Source organism: Phalangium opilio, unplaced genomic scaffold (genome assembly GCF_054372755.1).
Source record: "Phalangium opilio isolate 3A_F unplaced genomic scaffold, DU_Popi_V2 ptg000209l_1, whole genome shotgun sequence".
Lineage (NCBI taxonomy): Eukaryota > Metazoa > Arthropoda > Arachnida > Opiliones > Phalangiidae > Phalangium > Phalangium opilio.
The window spans coordinates 5,238,039-5,259,754 of record NW_028324217.1 but is presented as its reverse complement, the minus strand read 5'-3'; the positions used below and the strand labels follow the sequence as shown (position 1 = coordinate 5,259,754).

Genomic DNA, 21,716 nt, shown 5'->3' with positions numbered 1-21,716 from the left:
AATTAAGAAAGTAAGAAAGAAGAGCGCAAAATTGTTTCGCTACGTGGGCAAAAAAAAATCTTACCTGATGTTTAATTTTCGAACTAAATTAAACTTTGAAAGTTAAATTCAAACGGTTCTTATTACTTTTATAGAAATTTTGGGGCTAGATTAATTTTACGTTAAATTTCTAGCTGATGTTTCGTTAGGGGTATCGCTATTATTAAGCCTTGGAGTAGAAGAAAGGACAGTTCTACACCGCGAAAAAGTCCTGCCGAATGTGACGTTTAAACAACGCCTTGCTCTATATACCTTTAAGTCAAAGGAAAGCATTGTTTCAAATATTAAATAGTAATTGTATATTTGTGTCATAAATATTAAAACCATCATTCGAGACATATTGCTACAATAAATATTTTGTTTTCCGTCTTTTAGAAGTAAGGACAATGCGGTTAAACGTGTCTTATTATTCGCAAATGTCAAACATGCAGGAAATATCTCCGGTTAATTTTAAAAAATAAATATCTTCTGATTGTATCAATAAATTAAAAAAAAAATTGCATCTAAGACCAAAAAAAAAACACGTTTATCTATAAACCGAGTAGCATCAATGGGCCTAAAATGGAGTCAAACTCTTTTTTTGGGGGGATAAAAATGGGTAAAGCAATATATAAATACTAACTAAACGATTTAGGATTTTGACGCAATTTTTGGTCTATTGTCGCTACTCCGTTTACAGATTTTCTTGAAGAAAATTAGGTTAAAAAATGTTAAGGAATTACAATATTTGCTTTTCTTTTACAGACTTTAACTTTAGTATTGGGACATTTTCCACTTTTGCCTCCGAATTTGTCGACTGTCTGGTAGGTTAACTTTTGGCGATACTGCAACGACAAAATATTGACATTACTTTGCAATAACAATCGAATAAACGAGACAACGTACCCCATAATGGAGTAGGAGTCAATGTCGCAGATTAGTGCATATGTGCTATAGACGGAAGGCTGGTTCATGATGGTGTTGTTCGAAGTCAATAAGTACAGAAGACGGAAGAGTACTAAATGGTGCTATTGTTAGAAGCCAATGAATACAGACTGGTGTCTATGTGGTATAGAAGAAAAATAGTCTAGAAAATAAAAAGTGTAGAAAATGATTGAAGCTTAAGTGAGGTGTAATGTAATGAAATACAATTTTCCGAATTACTGTGAACAAGTTTGCTCTGATTTGCCAACTGCTAACGCGGTGTCGATGCACAGACGCACAGAACATCTAGTTTAATATCTCTCCGTCACCTACGTGATGTTTTCTACTAAAAAGCGAGTATTTAAAATTCCTTGGCTTAAAGATTTACAATGTTGAAAGTTTCAAGAGGTTCTTAAGAAACACAAAACTGTTGATATCAATCACTAGCATTGGTAATTTATTTCAATAAGTATAACACAATGCAGTAAAGCTAAGTTTCTCGTTACACAGAAGAACATATTTGAAAAATCGATGTATTTTTTAAAGAGGCCATGGAGAATTTGAAATAAGTCGGTTTCACTCTGCCATTAATAGTGTTGGAAGAGAGGCTAAGTATGGGTTTTGTGTGGAAACGGATTTGTCAAGTACATTACGTCTCTAAAACCAAATTACACCATACTTTAGCGCAGCACTTCTACGAAACATTTCATAAATGGGAACCTAGTTGGCAGAAATGATATTTTTATGTTTTCGGGAACACAATTTCACTGAGTGTCCTGCATATTGTTATCACGATACTTTTATTTCCAGTCAAAGCGTCATAAAAACCGATAAAATTGCTTACTTTTTCATATGGAGGAAATTAATTTCATTATTTATATATTTACTTAAAACATTAAGAAACAAAATTTGTTATCGTGTCGAAACGTTTTATTTTCTTTACCATACAAAACACGCACGCGTTGTTTGCCGAATGCCTGGCACAAAATATTGACGTTGAGAAAGATTTGTGGCATAATTTAATTATATTATATTGCAACACATTAATCCACGTAATTTTATGGACATCGTTGCTGTTATGGTATTGTATTACCATTCACTCAAGTTTTAAACGCAAGCTATCGCTTTCATCGTTAAGATTCAATGAATAAGGATGGTTTTTGATTGGACATAACGTTTTTCGTATTGAGTTAACTGTTTTGGAAATTTTTCACAATTGAAAATTGCATGCGATTTTAACTTGAAAGAAATCATCTTGATGGTTTTAATTTCAATTTCTGGACTTCAGCCAATTAATTTTGTCCAGTTACTTTTAATTTCTCAAATCTTTGTCTACAAAGTCAGTTCTAATTTACGGAATGTTTGTCATACACTAATTTTTTTCTGGTGAGATTAAACGCTATATATTAATCGGCCTTAACTTCCACTGTTTTGCTAAATAAGTGTAAACTGAATAACAGTAAATTACGGAGGTTACATAACAATGCCATTATTTCCGTATAATATCAAACAGTATATATAAAAGTTTTTATGTTGTTATACTTAACGGGGGATATATGGTAGGACTATAGTAAGCTCTTCTATATCGATTATAATAGCTTATTGTTGATTATTTCCGCTATTTTAGCAGCATTTCCTTCTTCTAAAATTGAAGTGTGATTTCCAGTTATGTTGTGCAATTCAATGGTGCCGTCAACGATCTGTAAACCGCGTAAAAGAAAATTTGTTAAAGATTTTTGTCGAAACAGACGTAACAAAATAACTGGTCCCATATGCGAGATTGACTAATCTGCTTAATATCTGAACTATTGAAAATGGTTCGATTTCCACTACAAAATGGCTCAGAATTCAGTTCAGAAAAAAGTCAAAATGGTTCAGAAATCAGTTCCGAAAAAAAGTCAAAATGGTTCAGAATTCAGTTCAGAAAAAAGTCAAAATGGTTCAGAATTCAGTTCAGAAAAAAAGTCAAAATAGTTCAGAATTCAGTTCCGAAAAAAAGTCAAAATGGTTCAGAATTCAGTAATACAGCAAAATAGTCAAAATGGTTCAGAATTCAGTAATACAGCAAAATAGTCAAAATGGTTCAGCTTTCAGTAATTCAGGAAAATAGTCGGAACCTTTCAAAATTCAGTAATTCAGCAAAATAGTCAAAATGGTTCAGATTTCAGAAATTGAGCGAAAAAGTCAAAATGGCTCAGAATTCAGTAATCCAGCAAAATGGTCATAATGGATCAGAATTCAGTAATTGAGCGAAAAAGTCATAATAGATCAGGATTCAGTAATCCAGCAAAATAGTCATAATGGATCAGAATTCAGTAATCCAGCAAAATAGTCATACTGTATAATAAATCAGCATTACCTTGCTTAGCCCGTAATCTTCTGGCAGATCCGACGCGCGGTTCCATTCTGTAGCTTTCACCAAGGTAACGTCTCCAATGTATTTTTCACTGGTTTCATGGTTATAGACATTGATGAGTCTTTGAAAGGTAGCCTTTACAGCTTCTTCGAGATCTTTCCCATTTATTTCCATTCCTTTAGCTTTGCGTAAGTAAGCACAAGTGAATTTGCTTAGGTCTTCAAGCTTAGTCGAAGTTTTCACTGCATCCAGATTCTGCTAAAGTAAAATTGTAATCTTCAAAATTATTATTCAACAAAACCAAAAGTATTCAAACATGCTCTCTTAAATGTGGGTCGAAACTATATTTAACGATAATATTATATATTAATGAATTATAGACAACAACAACATTTTATAGTGGAAAGAATCTTATTTCAGTCAAGAGTCAGTATGATGTTTACCAAGATTTTCTCCTCGCCGATGTACAATTGCGCAATCTTTTCCATTATTTGAAAAGCTCCATTTTCTTGAAAAGTTTTAAGATCACCGTACTCCTCGTTGGCCATGAGTTTCAGCATATCAGGAGTTCCGTCCAGAAGCGTTAACGTCTTGACGCCTCTTTCATGACCATGTTGCTTTTGCAGGTATAATGCCATTTCAAATGCCACCATGCCACCGAATGAGTAGCCGCATAGGTGGTAGGGACCATCTGGTTGAATTTCCCGAATTTTCTAAATAAAGGTGCACGCCAATTGGGTAATTAGGTTTACGTCTAAATTTACCTTCTTACCGCAAACTTACATCAACATAATATCTCGCAAGTTCTGAAATTGATAAAGGTGCATCCAAAGTGCTTTCCAACCCAATGGCTGAGTTCTTCAAATGGGAACTCATCGTTCTCAACGAGACTGTATTACCTTCAATGGGGTGTACAATGAACACGGGTTTGTTAGATTTAATGTCATTGAGCGGTACAAGGGTCTCAGAAGGAAATAGTGAATAGTTAGTTTTAACGTGAATTTTTGATTCTTTATTAGAGTTGTCCGCCAAAGATGGTTCGGATGAAATGTTTTGCAGTGAACCAATCTTAGCCAAGGTGTCAATGTTTAAGTCTCGGATTTCTTGCATGGACAGATTGAGCTCATATTCTCTTTCAAGAATCTGTCTAACTTCCACAGCCATGAGAGAATCGAGGCCAAGCTCTCCGAGAGTCATGTCTCTGTTTAAACTGTTCATGTCTTTCAAGCCTAAATTAAAAATGAATTTTTTAATAAAAAAACTAATTAAAATAACTGTCATAAATGTACGCATAAATAAAACACAATCTAAATTATTCATAGATAATCAACTAGATTGTTGCTGACTCACCTAATATGCGACAAATCGATCCGATGAGATCCTTCTTCGAACCCAACGACTTATTTTTCTCAGCCGGAACAATACTCGAGACGACAGCCATACCCGTCTTGTTGAGCAAGGCTTCATGTGATAATTGCAGAAAGTAGTCGAGAGTGGATAAACACGATTGCATCCTCTGTGGCAGTGATCCACCAATAACAATATCGTTTCCACCCATCGTTTCCATTACAACGCCTACGTCACCGATGGCTCCCCATTGAATTGCCAATCCAGGAAGACCATCTTTTTGTCTTCGCTCACAAATCCTTTCCATGGTCGAGTTGGCAAAACCGTAGTTAGTCTGTCCAATGTTGCCTCTACCAGAAGTGACCGAAGAGAAGACTACAAACCAATCAAGCTCTGGGCACCTCTTTCGCGTGGCTTGATCTAAGTGCATCGTGCCTTTTACTTTAGGATCGGTGACTGCTACGAAGTTTTCCACAGATTGATTTCCCAGAACTGCGTCTTTTAAAACCATGGCTAAGTTAAAGACCCCACCAACTGGTCCAATCTCCTGGGCCTCCCGAATTAGGGCGTCGGCACCTTCCATAGTCACGGCGTCATTAGTGGAGATTTTAACAACAACTCCTCTATTGGTCCATTTCTTGAGGCACAATTTTTGATAACCAGTTCGAACACCTGTTCTCGAAGTTAACAGCAATTTATGACAGCCTTGCTCGATCAGCCAATTGGCCAGCTCTAAACCAAATCCTCCCAGCCCACCAGTTACGATGTATGTTTTCTCCGGGTTGCAGTGCGTTGTAGGGATTGCCGGAATTAGAATAGGAGCGGGTCTGATTTTCTTCAACTCCTCTTCCTCTCGAATTTTAACGACAACCTTGCCAATGTGTTTTCCGCTGGCCATGAAACGAAAGGCGTCCTCAACTTGGTTCGAATCAAAGATGGTCCTATCGAGCGGTCGAACGGTGCCGTTTTTAATGCCTTCAGTTACTATGTCATTTATTTGGCGTTTGTCTGCTGCGTTATTCTGGTTGTTCTCGAAAAACGCATCAAAAAGAACTCCGTGAAAGGTGACGTTCTTAAGGAAGGCCGACATGCCTAGTGGATTGTTCTTGGAAAGGTCATACTTCCCAATCTCCAAGAAGCGTCCGGACGGTGCTAAGCAACGTACGCTGGCTTGAAGCTTTTCTTCCGATAACGAATTCAGAACCAAGTCAACACCTAAGAATTAGTAAATGAAATTATTTTAAAGTTTTCCATCGGTGTATGCTGACAGACTCCTGAAGTACAATACTGAGCTATTTGTTACATAAGATGACGTCACACCGCTAGGCGGCGTGACTAGCAATAAACATAGTTGTTCTGTAAACTAGTATGCTCTAAAATAGACATTACAGTGCTAGACCTTGCCGAATAAACAAGCTTTACTAGAACTAACCTTAGTCGTTATTTACTCGTGCACACATACGTAACATGGTGTCAGAAGTGGGGTGTGAAAAGAAACAAGAAATCAAGCGCTGAGCCCAACAATTGAACTAAACGCGGATAACGTGAATTAGACAAATTAGACAAGTAAGCCTTTGCGGCAAGTTTTTTTTTTGTTGGTTCCGCGATTCACATGGCTACGTTTCACGCGCCGGCGCCCTTTACCCCCGGTCAAAATTCGGCGGATGCCTGGGAAGATTGGCTAGAGGAGTTTGATATCTTTGCCAAGGCTACAGAACTGAGCAAGAAAAATGCGGATACGCAAATCAATACCTTCCTGCATATTATTGGAACAGAAGGTAGGAAGCTATATAAAATTTTAGACATTCCAATCTTAACGGATATTAACGGTACGGCCCTTCCGCGAACATTACGGCAAATTTATGACGCTTTCTCGGCTTACTTCGCGCCGTACAAAAACGTGACTCTTTCGCGGCATCTATTCTTTTCAACTCGCCAAGGCTTAACGCAATCGTTTGACTCTTTTGTGACTGAATTGAAAACTAAAATAAACCACTGTGATCTCGATGCAGTCCGCGATTCGCTTATTTGCTCACAAATAGTTGAAGGCATTCATAGTAAAGACTTGCAAACCAAACTTTTAACGATTCGAAATGTTACTTTAACACAAGCCATCTCCGAATGTCGTGCAGTGGAGAGTGCGATTGCATTCTCATCAGTCATGAAAGCAACAACGAACAATACACTACGTGTACCAACCTCACCACCGCCAGTTACGGTGGATGCATTGCATCATCGTTCACGACCACCTTTTCATAGACGACAACAATATCCCAACGCCTTACGTCATCAATCCTTGTCTCCAGGTCCTAGACGATCTCAAACATCAGCTTTTCCACGGGCCAGCCTTAACTATCGTGCAACACATACTAACCCACCTTGTCCTCGGTGTGGTTTACAACACGCTCCTCGCACTTGTCCAGCAAACGGGTCCAGATGTGCGAAGTGTGGCGGTCAGAATCACTGGGCCAGAGTCTGTACTTCCGTCTTTGCCCTGACTGAGCTTAATCCATGGCACCATACCTCAGATTCAAACCAAAACCACTACCAACAAGATGAAATCTACCCTCCGACTACACCAGATAATGATGTTTTTCAGGACCATAACGCCATGACAGCGGTTCAGTCATATCAACCTCCGCCATTTGCGGATCCTTCAGAATACCTGGGGGAAGCGGCACTTTTTGACACTGACCCGTTTTATGTTCATCTCCTTACTATTGATGAACTTTCAACCCAGACCGACGCCAACACTTGGCTGGCAACGATATGCCTTGGTAATTACCCGGTGCACTTCAAAATCGACACTGGATCCCAGGTGAACGTCTTGCCCTACGATGTCTACCACCAGCTGATAAATCCTCCCATGATACAACCAACATCTCGACGAATCATGTCCTACTCAGGACATCAAGTTCCCATGCTGGGCTGTATTGACATCTTTGCATCATCATCGAATGCCTCTCGCTCTTGCCACTTTTACATAACGCCACAGCAGACCTTACCCATCCTAGGCGCAAGTACATCAACACAATTGGGTCTGATTCAGCGTATCGAAACAGACGCTCACATACCGAACATTGTCACATCAGCATTAGCACCAACTCAAGTCAATGTACTCCAATCACCAAATATTATCGCAGCTCCGTCAGAAATCATTGCGGAATTCCAAGACGTATTTGGTCCTATGGGTTGTCTGCCCGGATTTCATAATATTACCTTACGAGCCGACGCCAAGCCAGTAATTGTTCCGCCGCGTAGCATACCTCATGCTTTTCGCGAGCCTTTAAAGAAAGAACTTCAAAGGATGGTCGCACTAGGAGTAATTGAGCCAGTTACGAAACCCACGGACTGGGCTCACCCAATTGTAGTAGTCCCGAAAGCTAAAAAACAACCAACACAACAAACAGTTCAGTCTACTAACCGGAACGAAGAAACAGAAATTCGAGTCTGTCTGGACCCGAGAAATCTAAATATATCCATCAAACGTCAACACTACAAACTCAAGAAATATTTAGCAATCTACAAGGTTGCAAAGTCTTCACTGTGCTGGATGCAACATCTGCTTTTTGGCAGATCAAGCTGACTGAAGAAAGCTCGTACTTGTGTACGTTTGCCACGCCGTACGGTAGATTCCGTTTTCTACGTCTCCTTTTTGGAATATCAAGTGCTTCTGAAATCTGTCAGCAGGTAATGCATGAGATTTTTGGAGATATTCCAGGCGTGTATATATCGACAGATGACTTCCTGCTGGCTGGTACTGGAATCTCACATCACAACGACATCTTAAAAGCCGTTTTAACACGGGCACGGGCTAATGGAGTAACATTCAGTGCCAAGAAACTTCAACTTGCGGTTCCAAGAATTTCCTATCTGGGTCATATAATCCCACAGTACGGGGTGCAAGTAGATCCTAAGAAAATAGCTGCTGTTCAGTCTCTCACTCCCCCGAGAAACAAGAAAGAGTTGCAAAGGTTTCTTGGAATAATAAATTACCTTAGTAAATTTATAGAACGCCACTCCGAAAAGACGATGCACCTGAGGACATTATTAAAAGCAACATCTGAATTCATATGGGACGCCAATACACAACGCCTTTTCGACCGCCTGAAAGAAGACATCACGAAAGCTCCCGTATTAGCTTTTTATAATCCCGACAAAGAGAACCTTATTTCCGTCGACGCCAGTCAATTTGGCATTGGAGCGGTCCTTTTGCAGGACGGTCAACCGATAGAATACGCTTCCACCACTTTGACAGAAACACAACAGCGCTATGCGCAAACAGAGAAAGAAATGCTCGCGATTGTCTACGCTGTTGAACATTTCAACTATTATATTGTTGGTAATAGGGTTACGGTTGAAACTGACCATAACCCATTACTTGCCATAATGAAAAAACCCATCGCTACACTATCACCCCGACTACAACGGATGGTTCTCCGACTTGCCCGTTACGACCTGACACTCAAATATGTGCCAGGGTCGCAAATGTACATAGCCGATGCACTTTCGCGTTCACCTACTCCGACCTTAGGCATCAACACCGATTTCCTGGAAGGGCCCGCAACAGCATTGTATTCTATGACTGTCATGTCACGGGACAAAGTTCTGGACTTTCAACATGCCATACGCCAAGACATGAACATGCAGAAGCTTCAACACTATGTCCAGCACGGATGGCCCAAATACGCATCTATGGTTGACGCAAATCTAGCTTCCTATTGGCCCATCAAGAATGAAATTCATAGCGATCAAGGCTTACTGTACAGAGGGGACCGTTTGATCGTCCCTTTATCGCTACGGCCCATGATAATTGATCAACTTCATGGTGCTCATCAAGGAATTAACACCTGCCTTCGAAAAGCAAGAATGCATGTGTACTGGCCAGGCATGACAGATCAAATTTCTAAAGTCATCCAGAAATGTGAAATTTGCTTAAGAAGAAGCAGGGCAAATACACACGTCATAACAAAACCACATGAAATACCAATGCTCCCATGGGAAACAGTGGGAATAGACTTATTTCATACGGAAGGAAAACCCGCTCTCCTATGTGTGGATTATCATTCCAAATTCGTCGAAGTTGACGAATTACGGTCAACAAATGCAAAAACAGTCATTAAAGCCTTAAAACCTCATTTTGCACGGTACGGGACGCCACAAAGGATAGTTACTGACAATGGACCACCTTTCAACTCTTCCGAGTTTGCGCACTTCCTATTGCAGTGGGGAGTAGAACACCGGACATCAAGTCCTCATTTCCCACAATCCAACGGGATGGTAGAAAGGCACATTCAAACGGTAAAAAATCTTCTCAACAAAGCCGCTCAGACTGGAGTAGATCCACACTACATTTTACTTGAATATCGAGCCACACCTCTCCAAGACCTTCCGGCTCCGTCAGAAATGTTAATGGGTCGTGTGATTCGGACACCAGCAACAACAACTTCCGCCATCTTGAAGCCTCACTTCCCATTACAACGCACATGGCAAGCACTAGAAGCTCGAAGAGCGCGAATGGCAAAACATGATTCACGTCCCAATACCCATATGAATTCTTTCAATATTGGCGAAAATATTCTCTTCAGTGTTGGCCCTCGTAGCTGGCAAAAAGCAACAATCACTGGCATCGCAAATGAACCCGATTCCTATATAATCACGACACCGAACGGAGCACAATATAGAAGAAATAGAATACACCTGAGACCAACGTATGAAAATCTACACCACGAAATTATGACCAATACATCGATGACAAATACAATGACCCCAAAGCCAATCACGGCGAAAGCGATGATTCCGAAGCGTACAGAGGGAGAAATTAGTAGATGTCAAATTTCCTGGCGAATTGGTAAAGAGCAAGAAAATCAGAGAAGAAGGACAACAACCTCTATTGGAATAACAAGGATACCCGAGAGACCACTACTAACGGCTCAAGAAAAGTTGCCAGGGCCTCAAATGCCTCAAGCTCAACTACAAGAAACTGGCAAAAGTTCTAGAAGTGGGCGGCAAATAATCACACCGAAGCGTTATCAAAATTCTTAAAATTCACCTAGTTTTATGTAATTACTGTTTAGGCAGAATTTTAATTAACCTAGTTTTGTGTAAATTACCATTTAAGCAGAATTTTGTTCAGGAGGCATTTATAACTAAAAAAAAAAAAAAATAAAAAAGAAACATGTTACATAAGATGACGTCACACCGCTAGGCGGCGTGACTAGCAATAAACATAGTTGTTCTGTAAACTAGTATGCTCTAAAATAGACATTACAGTGCTAGACCTTGCCGAATAAACAAGCTTTACTAGAACTAACCTTAGTCGTTATTTACTCGTGCACACATACGTAACACTATTAACTAAGAAACTCACATATGTGGTTCTGCGATTTAGTTATAGAATTTGTGAAAAGCATGATGAAATAATATGAAAAATAAGAGAAATTTCTACTGATTTTACTAATAGATGGAAGATTTAAATATATATAGCTTGGTTAATGGGGACACACAAAATGCTGAGCAAATTATTTGGCTTATATTGAAAAATGTGGACTGTTTTAGTTTCAGGAATTGCCGTTCTCATAGGTTTTGATAGACAATTTGAAAGCTGAAAAGTGTGGTTGCCTTCGTCTAAATTACATAACGCATGTATACTAACCTCTTCCTTTGGTTTCATTTTTAATGTCAAACTCGAACGAAACGTCTCGGGAGTTGCTAATATGGTTGTCTTTCAATTGTGGGAACCGCTTCTTAAGGTACTCTCGCTTTTCCTTCGAACCCACGGTGGTGTAAACTCGACAACCCATACTTAAACAGACTGCAATGGCCGCTTGTCCAACACCACCACTTCCGGAATGAATTAGAACACTTTCGCCCGGCTTCATTTTACCTCGAATAATTAAAGCATAGTACGCCGTACAGTACGCGACTGGAACCGTACTCGCTTCTGCTAATGTCCAGTGGTTGGGCACCTCCCAAAGGAGGCCAGTGTCTGCTAGCACTTCTGTTGCTAGTGCTTTGCTAGTTGCCATTCCCATTACGCGTCTACCTTCTTGAGTGTCTTCTCGACCAGAAAATTCAAAGCCCAAAATGCATTCATTGGGTGATAAATTACCTAACGAAAACAAGGAGATACAGTCATTTGTCTTACAAGAAAATTTTAAATTAATCTTACCGGGAAGAGCGTTTGCTGGAAGTTTTCCGGTGGTTATCATGATGTCTCGAAAGTTTAATGACGAGTAATAAATTTGACAAAGTTTTGTTTTAGGTTGACAGTTTTTTTTGTTGTGAAAGCAAAGAGGAGACATAATCCATCTTAAAGTAGACAAGTCACCACGAGTTAGAACATCGACGTAGGCGTGTTGAGTCAAGACAGTAGAACTCTCGTTTGGAGGAGGAAGTCCAAAATGACGAAAGGTACCCCATTGACCATTTCCCCTCACATTGAACAAAAGATTCTTCTCTACTACTTCGGCATAAAATGGGACAGCTATATCAAACTTTGGTAGAGGCTTATCGTAGTTTGCATTGAAGACGCATCTAAATTTTGAAACAATTTTAATGTACAGTACCACTTTGATTAGCCTTATCACAAGTCGTACAAGTCTAAAACATACCGTATTTTCTGTCCACCACCAGTTTCTTGTCGAAGACAGTTGACCAGGCCGATAATTCCGGTATCAGTGTTATTTGCAAATAACCACAAATTTTCACCTTCAGTAGAACCATCCAGATTTTTCACTGCTTCTTTCAAAGGCTCGACCCAAGAATCGTAGTTACGGCTATCTATCTCTAACACTGTCTGTTTCGGAATCGCATCTAACGAAGCCTTTTGTTTCCTCATTATATAAAGACTTGAAGATAGGCTGTCCGATTTCTTGGCGATCATGGTCAGCCCAACGCTCTTACTAACAGCAACAATGTTGTCTTCCGATAAGATTTTATCATAACCGTGAGAAAGAAGTATCTCCGCTGGTGTTAAACTCGTTCTTTCGATCAGTAACACGAAACCATTGCATTTAGTTGCCAGAGCAATTGATTGCATTGCAGTTTTAAGACATATTTCTCGACGGCCAGCTGCACGGAGATCCTTAGCGACAACCAAATCATAGGCGTCAGAAGGTCCCTCCTTCGAATACAAATCCCAGGAAATTACGTTGACATTGTCACCAAGACTGGAATAGTCCAAGCTAGAATCTTTAACCACTTCACCGATAGTGTAATTGGCTCGCGTGATCAAGTGGTATTTGCTGATGTAGTTAAGCAAGTGTGGTGCAATCGTGGTTTCAACAGCTAACTCCAATATATTCAGTTTCAGCATGGTTGGCGTATTTTCTACTACCAAATCCAATGATGCCCTTAAACATTTCTCATTTAACAAGGATGTGGAGAACATGTCTTTTGCGAGTGATGTCTTGTTATTTTCAACTACCTTATCTATGGTCCCTTTCAAGTCATGGATTTCTCTAGGTGACAACAAGTCATCGAGGATCTCTTTCAAAGTTTTCATCATGCTGTGTTCGTCGGCATTTTTGTCGAAGTACGAACTGACCAAATCGTCAGAAGCTTCTTCAGAGCCACGTAAAAATTCCAGTCTTTGGGCTTCATTCATGCCGCTGGCTTTCAAGATATTTCTACAAATTGTAGAACTAACATTTTTATATTCAACCATAACCTTTTTCTCATCGTCTGTCAATACGTTGGAGTCGTTGTTAGGAACGAATTGATATTCCTCAAGAATCGGGGAACAATGAGAGCCTTGACGACGTGCTGTTGCGCTAACGCCAAGTCCCTCCATTTCTACTGCTCCAGAAGAACACGCGTTGATGTAAGGATCAAAAAATATTTCTAATTCTGAGACTTGAGAAGCAATCGGTTGCTTCCTAGGGTCTATTTTAACCCGTTGCAATTTTGTCGGTAGATAAAGCCCTCTGTGTTTCTGTCCGAGGATTGGAAATTGAAGCATAGCATCCATGAATGTCACCCAATTGCCATCCCATCGTAACTTGCCATTCAAGCTGTTTGACTCTACTTCAATAACTCCCTGGAAAGTGGGTCCGTACTCGTATCCTCTCAGAAGCAGTTCCTTGTAAAATTCTTTCTTATTTATTATGAAATCCGTAACCATGTCCTTTCTCAGGGGTGACTTCTTGATTTCTTTCTCCAAATTCAAGGACGGGTCTTCTGGTACATAGATTTTACCGCTGACAACCACAGAACTTCCTTCGCAAATTTTGAATTCTCTGTTTTTGTAAAGGGCTACTTGGAATTTAACATAACCTGTATCCGGCATGATAGTTGCACGATGAAGAATGACATCTTCAAAAACTACGGGTAAGATTTCGAAATTACTCATCTCCTGTTTGGCCAGGGTTTTCCAAGCCAACATGAGGTAGCCAGTCGCCGGGTACAATACACGTCCATCAATTTTATGACCCACAATGTAATAGTCGTCCTCGGAAGAACTGGATGAGTTTGCGTAAAATGAATTTACCAAGGTCGGTTTAGTGTCCTCAAAGTTATTCATCGTGGGAACTCTATGAGATTTAGAGTGGTTCCATTTCACAAGAGTTGAGAGTCTAGGAGTTCCACGAGGGACTGGATAAGATATTGGAGAGTACAACTTCTTTGCAGCTGGGTTTAGACCCAAGTTGTATAACCTAATATGAAATAGGTTAAATTAGAAATTTGACGAAGGCGAAGTTACTCGATTAAATATAACTCACTTTCCAATTGATGATAAGAAAAATGTTAAATCTTCAGAGTCTTTATTCATCAACGAAATGTATTCACACTCCGAACCGAGCGCTTCTTTGACCATGGATTCCAGAATGCCTTGACAGGCTATCTCTACGACAATCGCATTCTTCGGGACATGCTTCATGGCTTCGTGAAAAAAGACTGGCGATGTTATATTGTTGGCGAAATATTCTGGAGAGCAGAACTCAACCAACGGATTATTCCAAGCTTTTTCAAGTATAGATGAAGTAATCCAACGGCTATTTCGTTGTTGACCTTTAGAAATAACTTTATTCAAAGTGTTTGACAATTCTTTTCCGAGTGGGTTGATATAGGGACTATGGAACGGCAGTTGAAAACATTCAACTTCCTTAACAAAAACTCCTTGAGCCCGCATTTTGCCGAGAAATTCTCTAAGGCTATGAGGAGGCCCAGCTATTGTAACGCAATCCATGGAATTATTACAGACTGGAAATACGCCTTCCGGACAAAGATAGTTTGCCTCACGCCACGATATTCCGACAACAGCCATTTCTCCTACTGGTATTTGTGCACGTTCGCAACACCTGGCAGTCCAGTAAGCGGCCAGAATAGTTTCTTTTGCAGTGAAATGGTCATCCGCATAAGCGCAAGCAAATTCACCCACCGAGTGACCAACTATACCTTCTGGAAAGATATCTAGATCTCTCAACACATCCACTAAGGCGATCTGAGTGACTACCATCGAGATGAAGGAAGTTAGGAGGTTGCAATTCTCTTTTAGACCTTCGTTAACGAGATCAAGCAGGTCGAAGTCTAATGGTTGTAATATTTCTGCTGATCGCCTTATTGAATTTGCAAAAGGCTTCAATTGCATCATTTCTTTAGCCGCCGTCGGCCACTCAGAATCCAGTCCAGAAAACACAAACCATACGGGTCGAATGGTCGATGACGCTAGATCGATATGTTTAATGAGTTTTTCTTCGTAATTTTTAATCAGCATGAATCCTCTGTACGGCATTCCACTGGTTGGGGCTTTGGAAGTCTCTTCTAGTAGTGTCAAAGCTTCGTCCGAGAATCTTTGCTTACGAATTTCGTCAAAAACGTTCTCTACAGCTTCTTTGGTTCGTCCGCAGCATAAAGCCAATCGTGGAAAGGTTCTCGAGGAAGATCGTTGATTGTTTCTTTCGGGGTTGCCTTTCAAGATAACGTGAGCATTCGCCCCTCCAAATCCAAAACTGTTGATTCCCACTACAGCACCGGCTTTCAAAGGTGTTGCTTCGCTTACCACCTTCAAACGTCCATCCAATAAGGTCGGAATATTAGTATTGGGATTATTGTAATGCAGATTGGGCGGAATGAGTCCGGTCTCCATGGCAATTAGTACTTTTGCTATGGATGTAAGTCCTGGGAGAGAAATATATGTGTTATTATTTTTGATAATAGCATATAAAATAAATAATGATCTATATGCAATGCTTGTTGATGCTATCTTAAATGATTCGTTCTATATTTTGACCTCTCCAAGTGACGATGACGTCACGGAGAGGTATTACACTGGATGTGTCGGTGTGTGTCTGTCACCGCATTTGCAGTTAGAAAATCGAAGCAAACTTTTCTTTGCTAAAGGCAAGTGTAAAAAATCTATTCACTTAAGTAGCAAATGTTTAGTTTTAACTACTACACTTTTAGTTACTCTAACTAAACCAGATTAGACACATTTTTTCCTTTAAAAGTACTTTTATGCTAGATAAAGATTCATTAACATTCTTAGAAATGGAGGTTATTGAAATAGTGTAAACGTTTGCCAATTTACCTCTTTTAGGGGCTAATGTCTGGGGACTTATACTTCCGAAATTAAATGTTTTAGACCCCATGTTCTTTGACACTTATCACTTAGTCTGACCTAAAGAACACACCCTTGAATTTATGACATACTTATCAGAAACACACTGTATAATAAACTGTATAGGTTAACAATACATTCTATAATCGTCGGTTATTTGTCTGGAAAAATGTATGCATGAAAGAATAACAAGAATCAAAAAATGGGTTCTCATCTCCCTTAAAAAAATTAGCAGATTCGGGGAGGGGGTGCTTATAAGTGATTTTTCAATATATTTCATGGATATGAGATTTACGTAGAAAAATTGCTCATCATGAGAAATAACAACATAGGCCTACCGGAGCCTCCTTCAGAGTGTCCCATGTTCGATTTAATTGATCCAACTAGTAAAGGTTCGTTTCTGTTGCGAAGTATTGCATTTGAAATTGCCGCTGCTTCAGTTGGGTCTCCAACTTTGGTACCAGTGCCATGAGCTTCGAGGTACGAATAATCATTTCCGTCCAAATTCGCTTCGCCCAATACAGCTCGTAACAAACGTGCCTGCATTTGTGAAGATGGAAAGGTAATTCCTACAAAAAGGATAGCATTAGATAAAACATTTAAAACTAAATATGTGTATAATATCAGAAGCCGATTAGGCTTTACACATGAAGTACGTAACATACGCCTGGGGGAGCTACACGATATTCTCTAAGCTCCTAGGAAAGAACCTCCCCTTACGCGGAGGGAAATAGTTCAGTAACGCGGCTCGTTCGGATCCTTGCCATCCTTCCGCCTTAAGAACCGATTTACCAGGTACATAAATTCGAGAACTACTATAGACAGAGTAGGGTTTCTAAAATATTTTTAAGATAAAACTCTTCACAATACCAAAGATTATTTGGGAGTAATGCGTTAAAAGTTATCAATCTGGGTAGCTTTTGCTTGGACTATTTAAGACGCCGTACATCTGTTTTTTAACGAGGTATTTTTCTGTTCTCGCCGTTACGGCAAGCCCGGCCGCCGGCGGCTCGAAATGGGCCGCTCGGCCTCAGCCGCTGATATTTAGCCAAGGCTTAGTGTAGTTTTCGTGTCTAATTCTATTCGCAGAGCTATATTTATGTTGAAATTTAAAGAAAATCTTATAATATTTAGTTTTTATCAATCTGGGTAGCTTTTGCTTGGACTATTTAAGACGCCGTGCATCTGTATTTTAAACGAGGTATTTCTCTGTTCTCGCCGTTACGGCAAGCCCGGGCGCCGGCGGCTCGAAATGGGCCTCAGCCGCTGATATCTAGCCAAGGCTTAGTGTAGTTTTCGTGTCTAATTCTATTTGCAGAGCTATATTGTAACCACGCTTGCGAGATTTATAAACTCGCCCCATTCGCACGTGGCCATTAAAGACTTGGCTATAACTAAGAATAAACTATACTGGTTCCTTAGATTCAATCATACTTTATTAACTAACTAATTAAACAATAAATAATGCCGACTTGCATTAATACAATTAAAGAAATAATAATAATAATAATTACTAATAACGATGAAGTCCAATACCAGGGCAAGACGCCCTATGCTCGAGCATACTACTACATTCTAGTAGTGGAGAATGACTGACTTAATGTCATAAGCAGACGATGCTTATATAGTACGGGGAAAGGTCAGAGGTAACGCTGTGTGTTAATATCTTGCAGTACTTTGTTATAACAAAACCAGACTATATTTAATTTTTGTTATACTGATTACGATTTATCTCTCATTATATTTTTAAATTTTTTGAAACGGAACTGATTGCAGTTACATACCTTCATTTTTCATGCCATCAGCGTTGATTTTGGTGTGCACAACAGTGGCGTAGACTCTACGAGCATCTTTGGATTTCTGTAGAAGTACCGCCGAGATGGATTCAGACCGTACGTAACCATTTGCGCTGTTGTCGAAAGTCTTGGATTTTCCGTCTTTGGCCAACATACCCAGGGAGTGGAATTGTAGAGACGCGGCAGCTTTCAATATGACTGTAGTACCGCAAACAATGGCGGCTTCACACTGGTTGCTACGCATTGAGAGGACGGCTTGATGGAAAGCGTATAAAGTGGAAGAGCACGCTGTGTCTATGGCTAAACTCGGACCTCTGAAGTCGTACTCAAATGAGATTCTTTTAGACGCTATAGACCGGGTACTACTCAAAGGAATTATTCCGCAAATCTTATCAACATCGGCAGTAAAAGCTTCGTCAGTCTCGTTGATGCACTGGCCAAGAAACACTCCAATGTTTTTGCCTCGTAAAGATTCAGCACTATACCCTAGGAGCAATAGGTGTACCAATTAGTGAGTGTGAATATACAGATAAAGATGTTACTTATCATAATGGGACTCATATTCATATAACTCGATAAGGTACATATTGGAATCTTTAATAATTATAACAATCCATACCAGCATCGACAATGGCCTCGTAAACTACCTCCAAAAGGATTCGTTGTTGGCAATCCATATTTTCGACCAGTTTTTCATCAAGACCGAAATAATCGGCATCAAACTTGGTTATATCTTTCAGTCTTCCCTGTCGAGTTGGAATCCCAAATATACCTATCGATAAAGTTAAAATAAAAATTAAAAGTTAGCATATAATCGGGGTTATGAACCTTCTTGTTACCCGATTTCCATCGGCAGCCATCTTCAGATACGAGGTCCACCTTGTTTAACAAGTTTCTTTCAAATTCTTCCATGTCGTCACTTTTCGGGAAGCGTCCGGATATTCCGGAAATGACTATGTCGTCTTTGACTTCCCACTTTGGCATCTTGGAGCTAGTTCTCGTGTTCTTGTCATCATGGTCTGTCTCAAGGACAGTTTCCGGTTTGAAATCACTATTCTCCCACATGGTTCCTTTAAGATAGTATTAATTCACAAATTAGATTTTAACAGAGATCTGAAAGCCCTTGGCTCTTTGTCTGTAGTGCATTGGTTGTATACAAACGTCAAGCCAATTTCACTAAAAGTCTAAATACTCCCGGTAAATATCGTGCCCATAAATAGACGCTTCAGGAGAGATAAAATAAATTAAGTCATCCTACCTGATTTTTAATAATCGATGTAAATCAAACTTTGACCAACTTATGTCGAACTATTCTCAATAACTCTTTAGAGATTGAGGTGTTAGATTTAACTTGAAGTAAGAAAATTTCCTATCTGATGGTTAAGAACTCTATCGTAAACTTTAAGTCCAGGGCTATGAGACACGACAGTTCTAACCCTCGACTAAGTCCTGCTGAATGTTCACCTTCAATATATATGTACATTTATATAAGTAAATATTATTTAAATTTAAGTTTATTAAAAGGAAAATATACGATATTAGTTCAGATCATATTTAAATATTTAAATCAAGAACATTTCAACACCATTAAAGTCTTAACTTTCCTGCGGTTAAACGTGTCTTGTCTTACTGTATTAAAGGCAGTGTTACGAGACCTTTTGCTAACGTGAAATACCTCATATTAATTTTAAAAATCAAAATGAATTCAGATTGCATTGATAAATTAATTTCACCTAAGACCAAATGAGTTTTTTTCCCGCTAAATTAAAATGAAAAATTGGATCTAAAACGTTAAAGGAATAGACAAGTCTACTTTTTTTCTCCTTGATATATTTATAAGTAGCGTAAGTGCAAAGATCCGGGTTTTATTTTTTAATAACGATTCCAGCTTTTCAATGAAATACCATTAATTAACTTATATGGGCGCCGCCATTGACCCCTGTAATGAAGCTTCTCTGTATGTTGCGTATCGTGTTAGTCCAAACGATGATTGGCTCATACACTCCGCCAGTAAGATAGCTCGTTTTACACGTAGTCTGCTGCTAGAAACGTTCCCTTAAATTTCGTTTTCTGGATCATCTCACTCTTTTTACCTCTCCGTGTGACGTAGTCCAGGAGAGGTTCTGTAACGGCCGTGTCTGTCTGTCTGTCTGTGTGTGTGTCTGTCTGTCTGTGTGTGTGTCTGTCTGTCCGTTGTTACACCCACGTGACCGCGTTCGCAGTTTGCGTATCGGAGCAAACGTGTTCCCAATTTCCGGACCGCATTGACAGTTCACAGAAATTTGGAAAATTGTATTTCTCTCCGTTGGCTACTCTATACTTGAGTTCTCACACCACCATGTTTGGTCTTCGTCCATCCCATATGAACACCAGTCTGGTACTTTTCTTGCTTCCACCACCACCATCTTCTATTCTTTGTCAATCCCACATTGACACCAGTCCGCACTTACAATGGCTTCTAACACCACCATCCACTGGACTTCCGTCTATTCCATATAGACACCAATCTGTATCATTGGCTTCTAACACCACCATCCACTGGTCTTCCGTCTATTCCACATAGACACTAATCTGTATCATTGGCTTCTACTCTATTATCATCGTTTGGTTTTAGGATATACGCGGCGATCAGCTAGGGTTACGAGAAACGTCTAGCCTCCCTAAGGTGGGATCGGCCACCAAAGGTTTTCGCAATTGCGCTTTTTCCTTACTATTATAATGGAAACGAATCGTATATATACCCCAAAATTTGAAGAAAGCGGGCAAGAGGGGTACCCTTCACTTTAAACGTCAATATTAGAAAAGTTTGAGAAGATAATAGGTATAACTTTATTTTAAACGATTTAACTATTATTAATGTTAATAATTGAAGATTAAAATAATTAAAAATAATTATATTTATTTAAATATTAAAGATAATCTTGTTTCTCAACTCAAAATTAATACGGAAAGATTTAAAAAGCAGTCTATGTTTTTGTTTGTGTGTGTCCGTCCATTGTTACACTAGTGCGTCGCGTTAGCAGTTAGCCTTGTGTTGATGTGTTAAGAAATCATACAGAACCTTAATATTCCCTTTTTCCATAATATAAAGTGAATATGTGGAAGTATTTTTCGTAATTATGATGCATTTAGTACTTTTGTAGCTTTAAAGCTCTGTTTCATTTTGATATTCCAAAGATTTATTTTAATATTGTTATTTGAAATGGCTGTTTATATATTGCGTAAGCTATACTACATCTGTATATAGAATAATCCTTGGTTTAATAATTTCATGAAGAAAACTAAGACCTAGACTCAGGCGCGTAAAACAAGTATTATCCGCAATAGGCTTAGTGAAACAAAGAGTAAATAATTGAGGCCTGAGGTGAAGTAAACTTTTGGCTTTGATTATCGTGTCTGAAATGAACAGACATCAACGGTTCAGAGTGAGCCGAAAGATAAATACACTCTTAAATAATAATAATAAGGTTAGTAAAAGGGCTAATGGTAAACGGCTAGTAACTACAGACTTATTATTCTCTTTATGGTGCGCATTGACTATTAGTGCGTCTAGCTACAATTTAGCTTTGGTGTTATTTAACGTTAACATTCATGTTGGCAAACTAAGAATATTATTGAGGTGAGACGAGACGATAGTGTTTACACTGCAAACCAGTTGTGAATGTAGCTTTCAGAATAAAGGGTAAACAGCTGAAGCGTAGACTTCATTTCCTGT

The 21,716-nt window shown here is 39.3% G+C and overlaps 1 protein-coding gene and 1 long non-coding RNA gene across 4 annotated transcripts; one reads left to right on the top strand and one right to left on the bottom strand.

The window, feature by feature from the left end:
* The first annotated feature begins 1 nt into the window (after position 1).
* On the top strand, positions 2-1,191 carry LOC149618612 (uncharacterized). The gene is made up of 2 exons (XR_016375338.1): positions 2-330; positions 784-1,191. It is a non-coding gene; the product is annotated as an uncharacterized LOC149618612 (long non-coding RNA).
* A 659-nt stretch (positions 1,192-1,850) lies between these two features.
* On the bottom strand, positions 1,851-20,389 carry LOC149618611 (fatty acid synthase-like). Of its 3 annotated transcripts, XM_089854879.1 has the most exons (13): positions 18,841-20,389; positions 18,621-18,773; positions 17,990-18,487; positions 16,544-16,774; positions 14,368-15,766; positions 12,259-14,301; positions 11,817-12,181; positions 11,301-11,756; positions 4,649-5,860; positions 4,082-4,527; positions 3,742-4,011; positions 3,302-3,556; positions 1,851-2,642 (listed from the first exon to the last, which is right to left on the bottom strand). In XM_089854879.1, exons 1-13 carry the CDS (start codon positions 19,064-19,066, stop codon positions 2,532-2,534), a joined length of 7,665 nt encoding a protein of 2,554 aa, XP_089711005.1. In that variant the 5' UTR covers positions 19,067-20,389; the 3' UTR covers positions 1,851-2,531. The 3 variants fall into 3 exon arrangements, with proteins under 3 accessions (XP_089711005.1, XP_089711006.1, XP_089711007.1); XM_089854880.1 differs by lacking the exons at positions 17,990-18,487; positions 18,621-18,773; positions 18,841-20,389 and adding an exon at positions 17,720-17,862; XM_089854881.1 differs by lacking the exons at positions 17,990-18,487; positions 18,621-18,773; positions 18,841-20,389 and adding an exon at positions 16,871-17,417.
* Between the last annotated feature and the right edge of the window lie 1,327 nt (positions 20,390-21,716).

Bases quoted from the DNA above. Each gene is read 5' to 3' on its own strand.
- LOC149618611 (XM_089854879.1), bottom strand. From the start codon at position 19,066: ATGTGGGAGAATAGTGATTTCAAACCGGAAACTGTCCTTGAGACAGAC. The intron at 18,488-18,620 runs GTATGGATTGTT...TATTGCTCCTAG, and splicing joins CGAGGCCATTGTCGATGCTG to GGTATAGTGCTGAATCTTTA. The intron at 3,557-3,741 runs GTAAACATCATA...ATTTTACTTTAG, and splicing joins TCGGCGAGGAGAAAATCTTG to CAGAATCTGGATGCAGTGAA.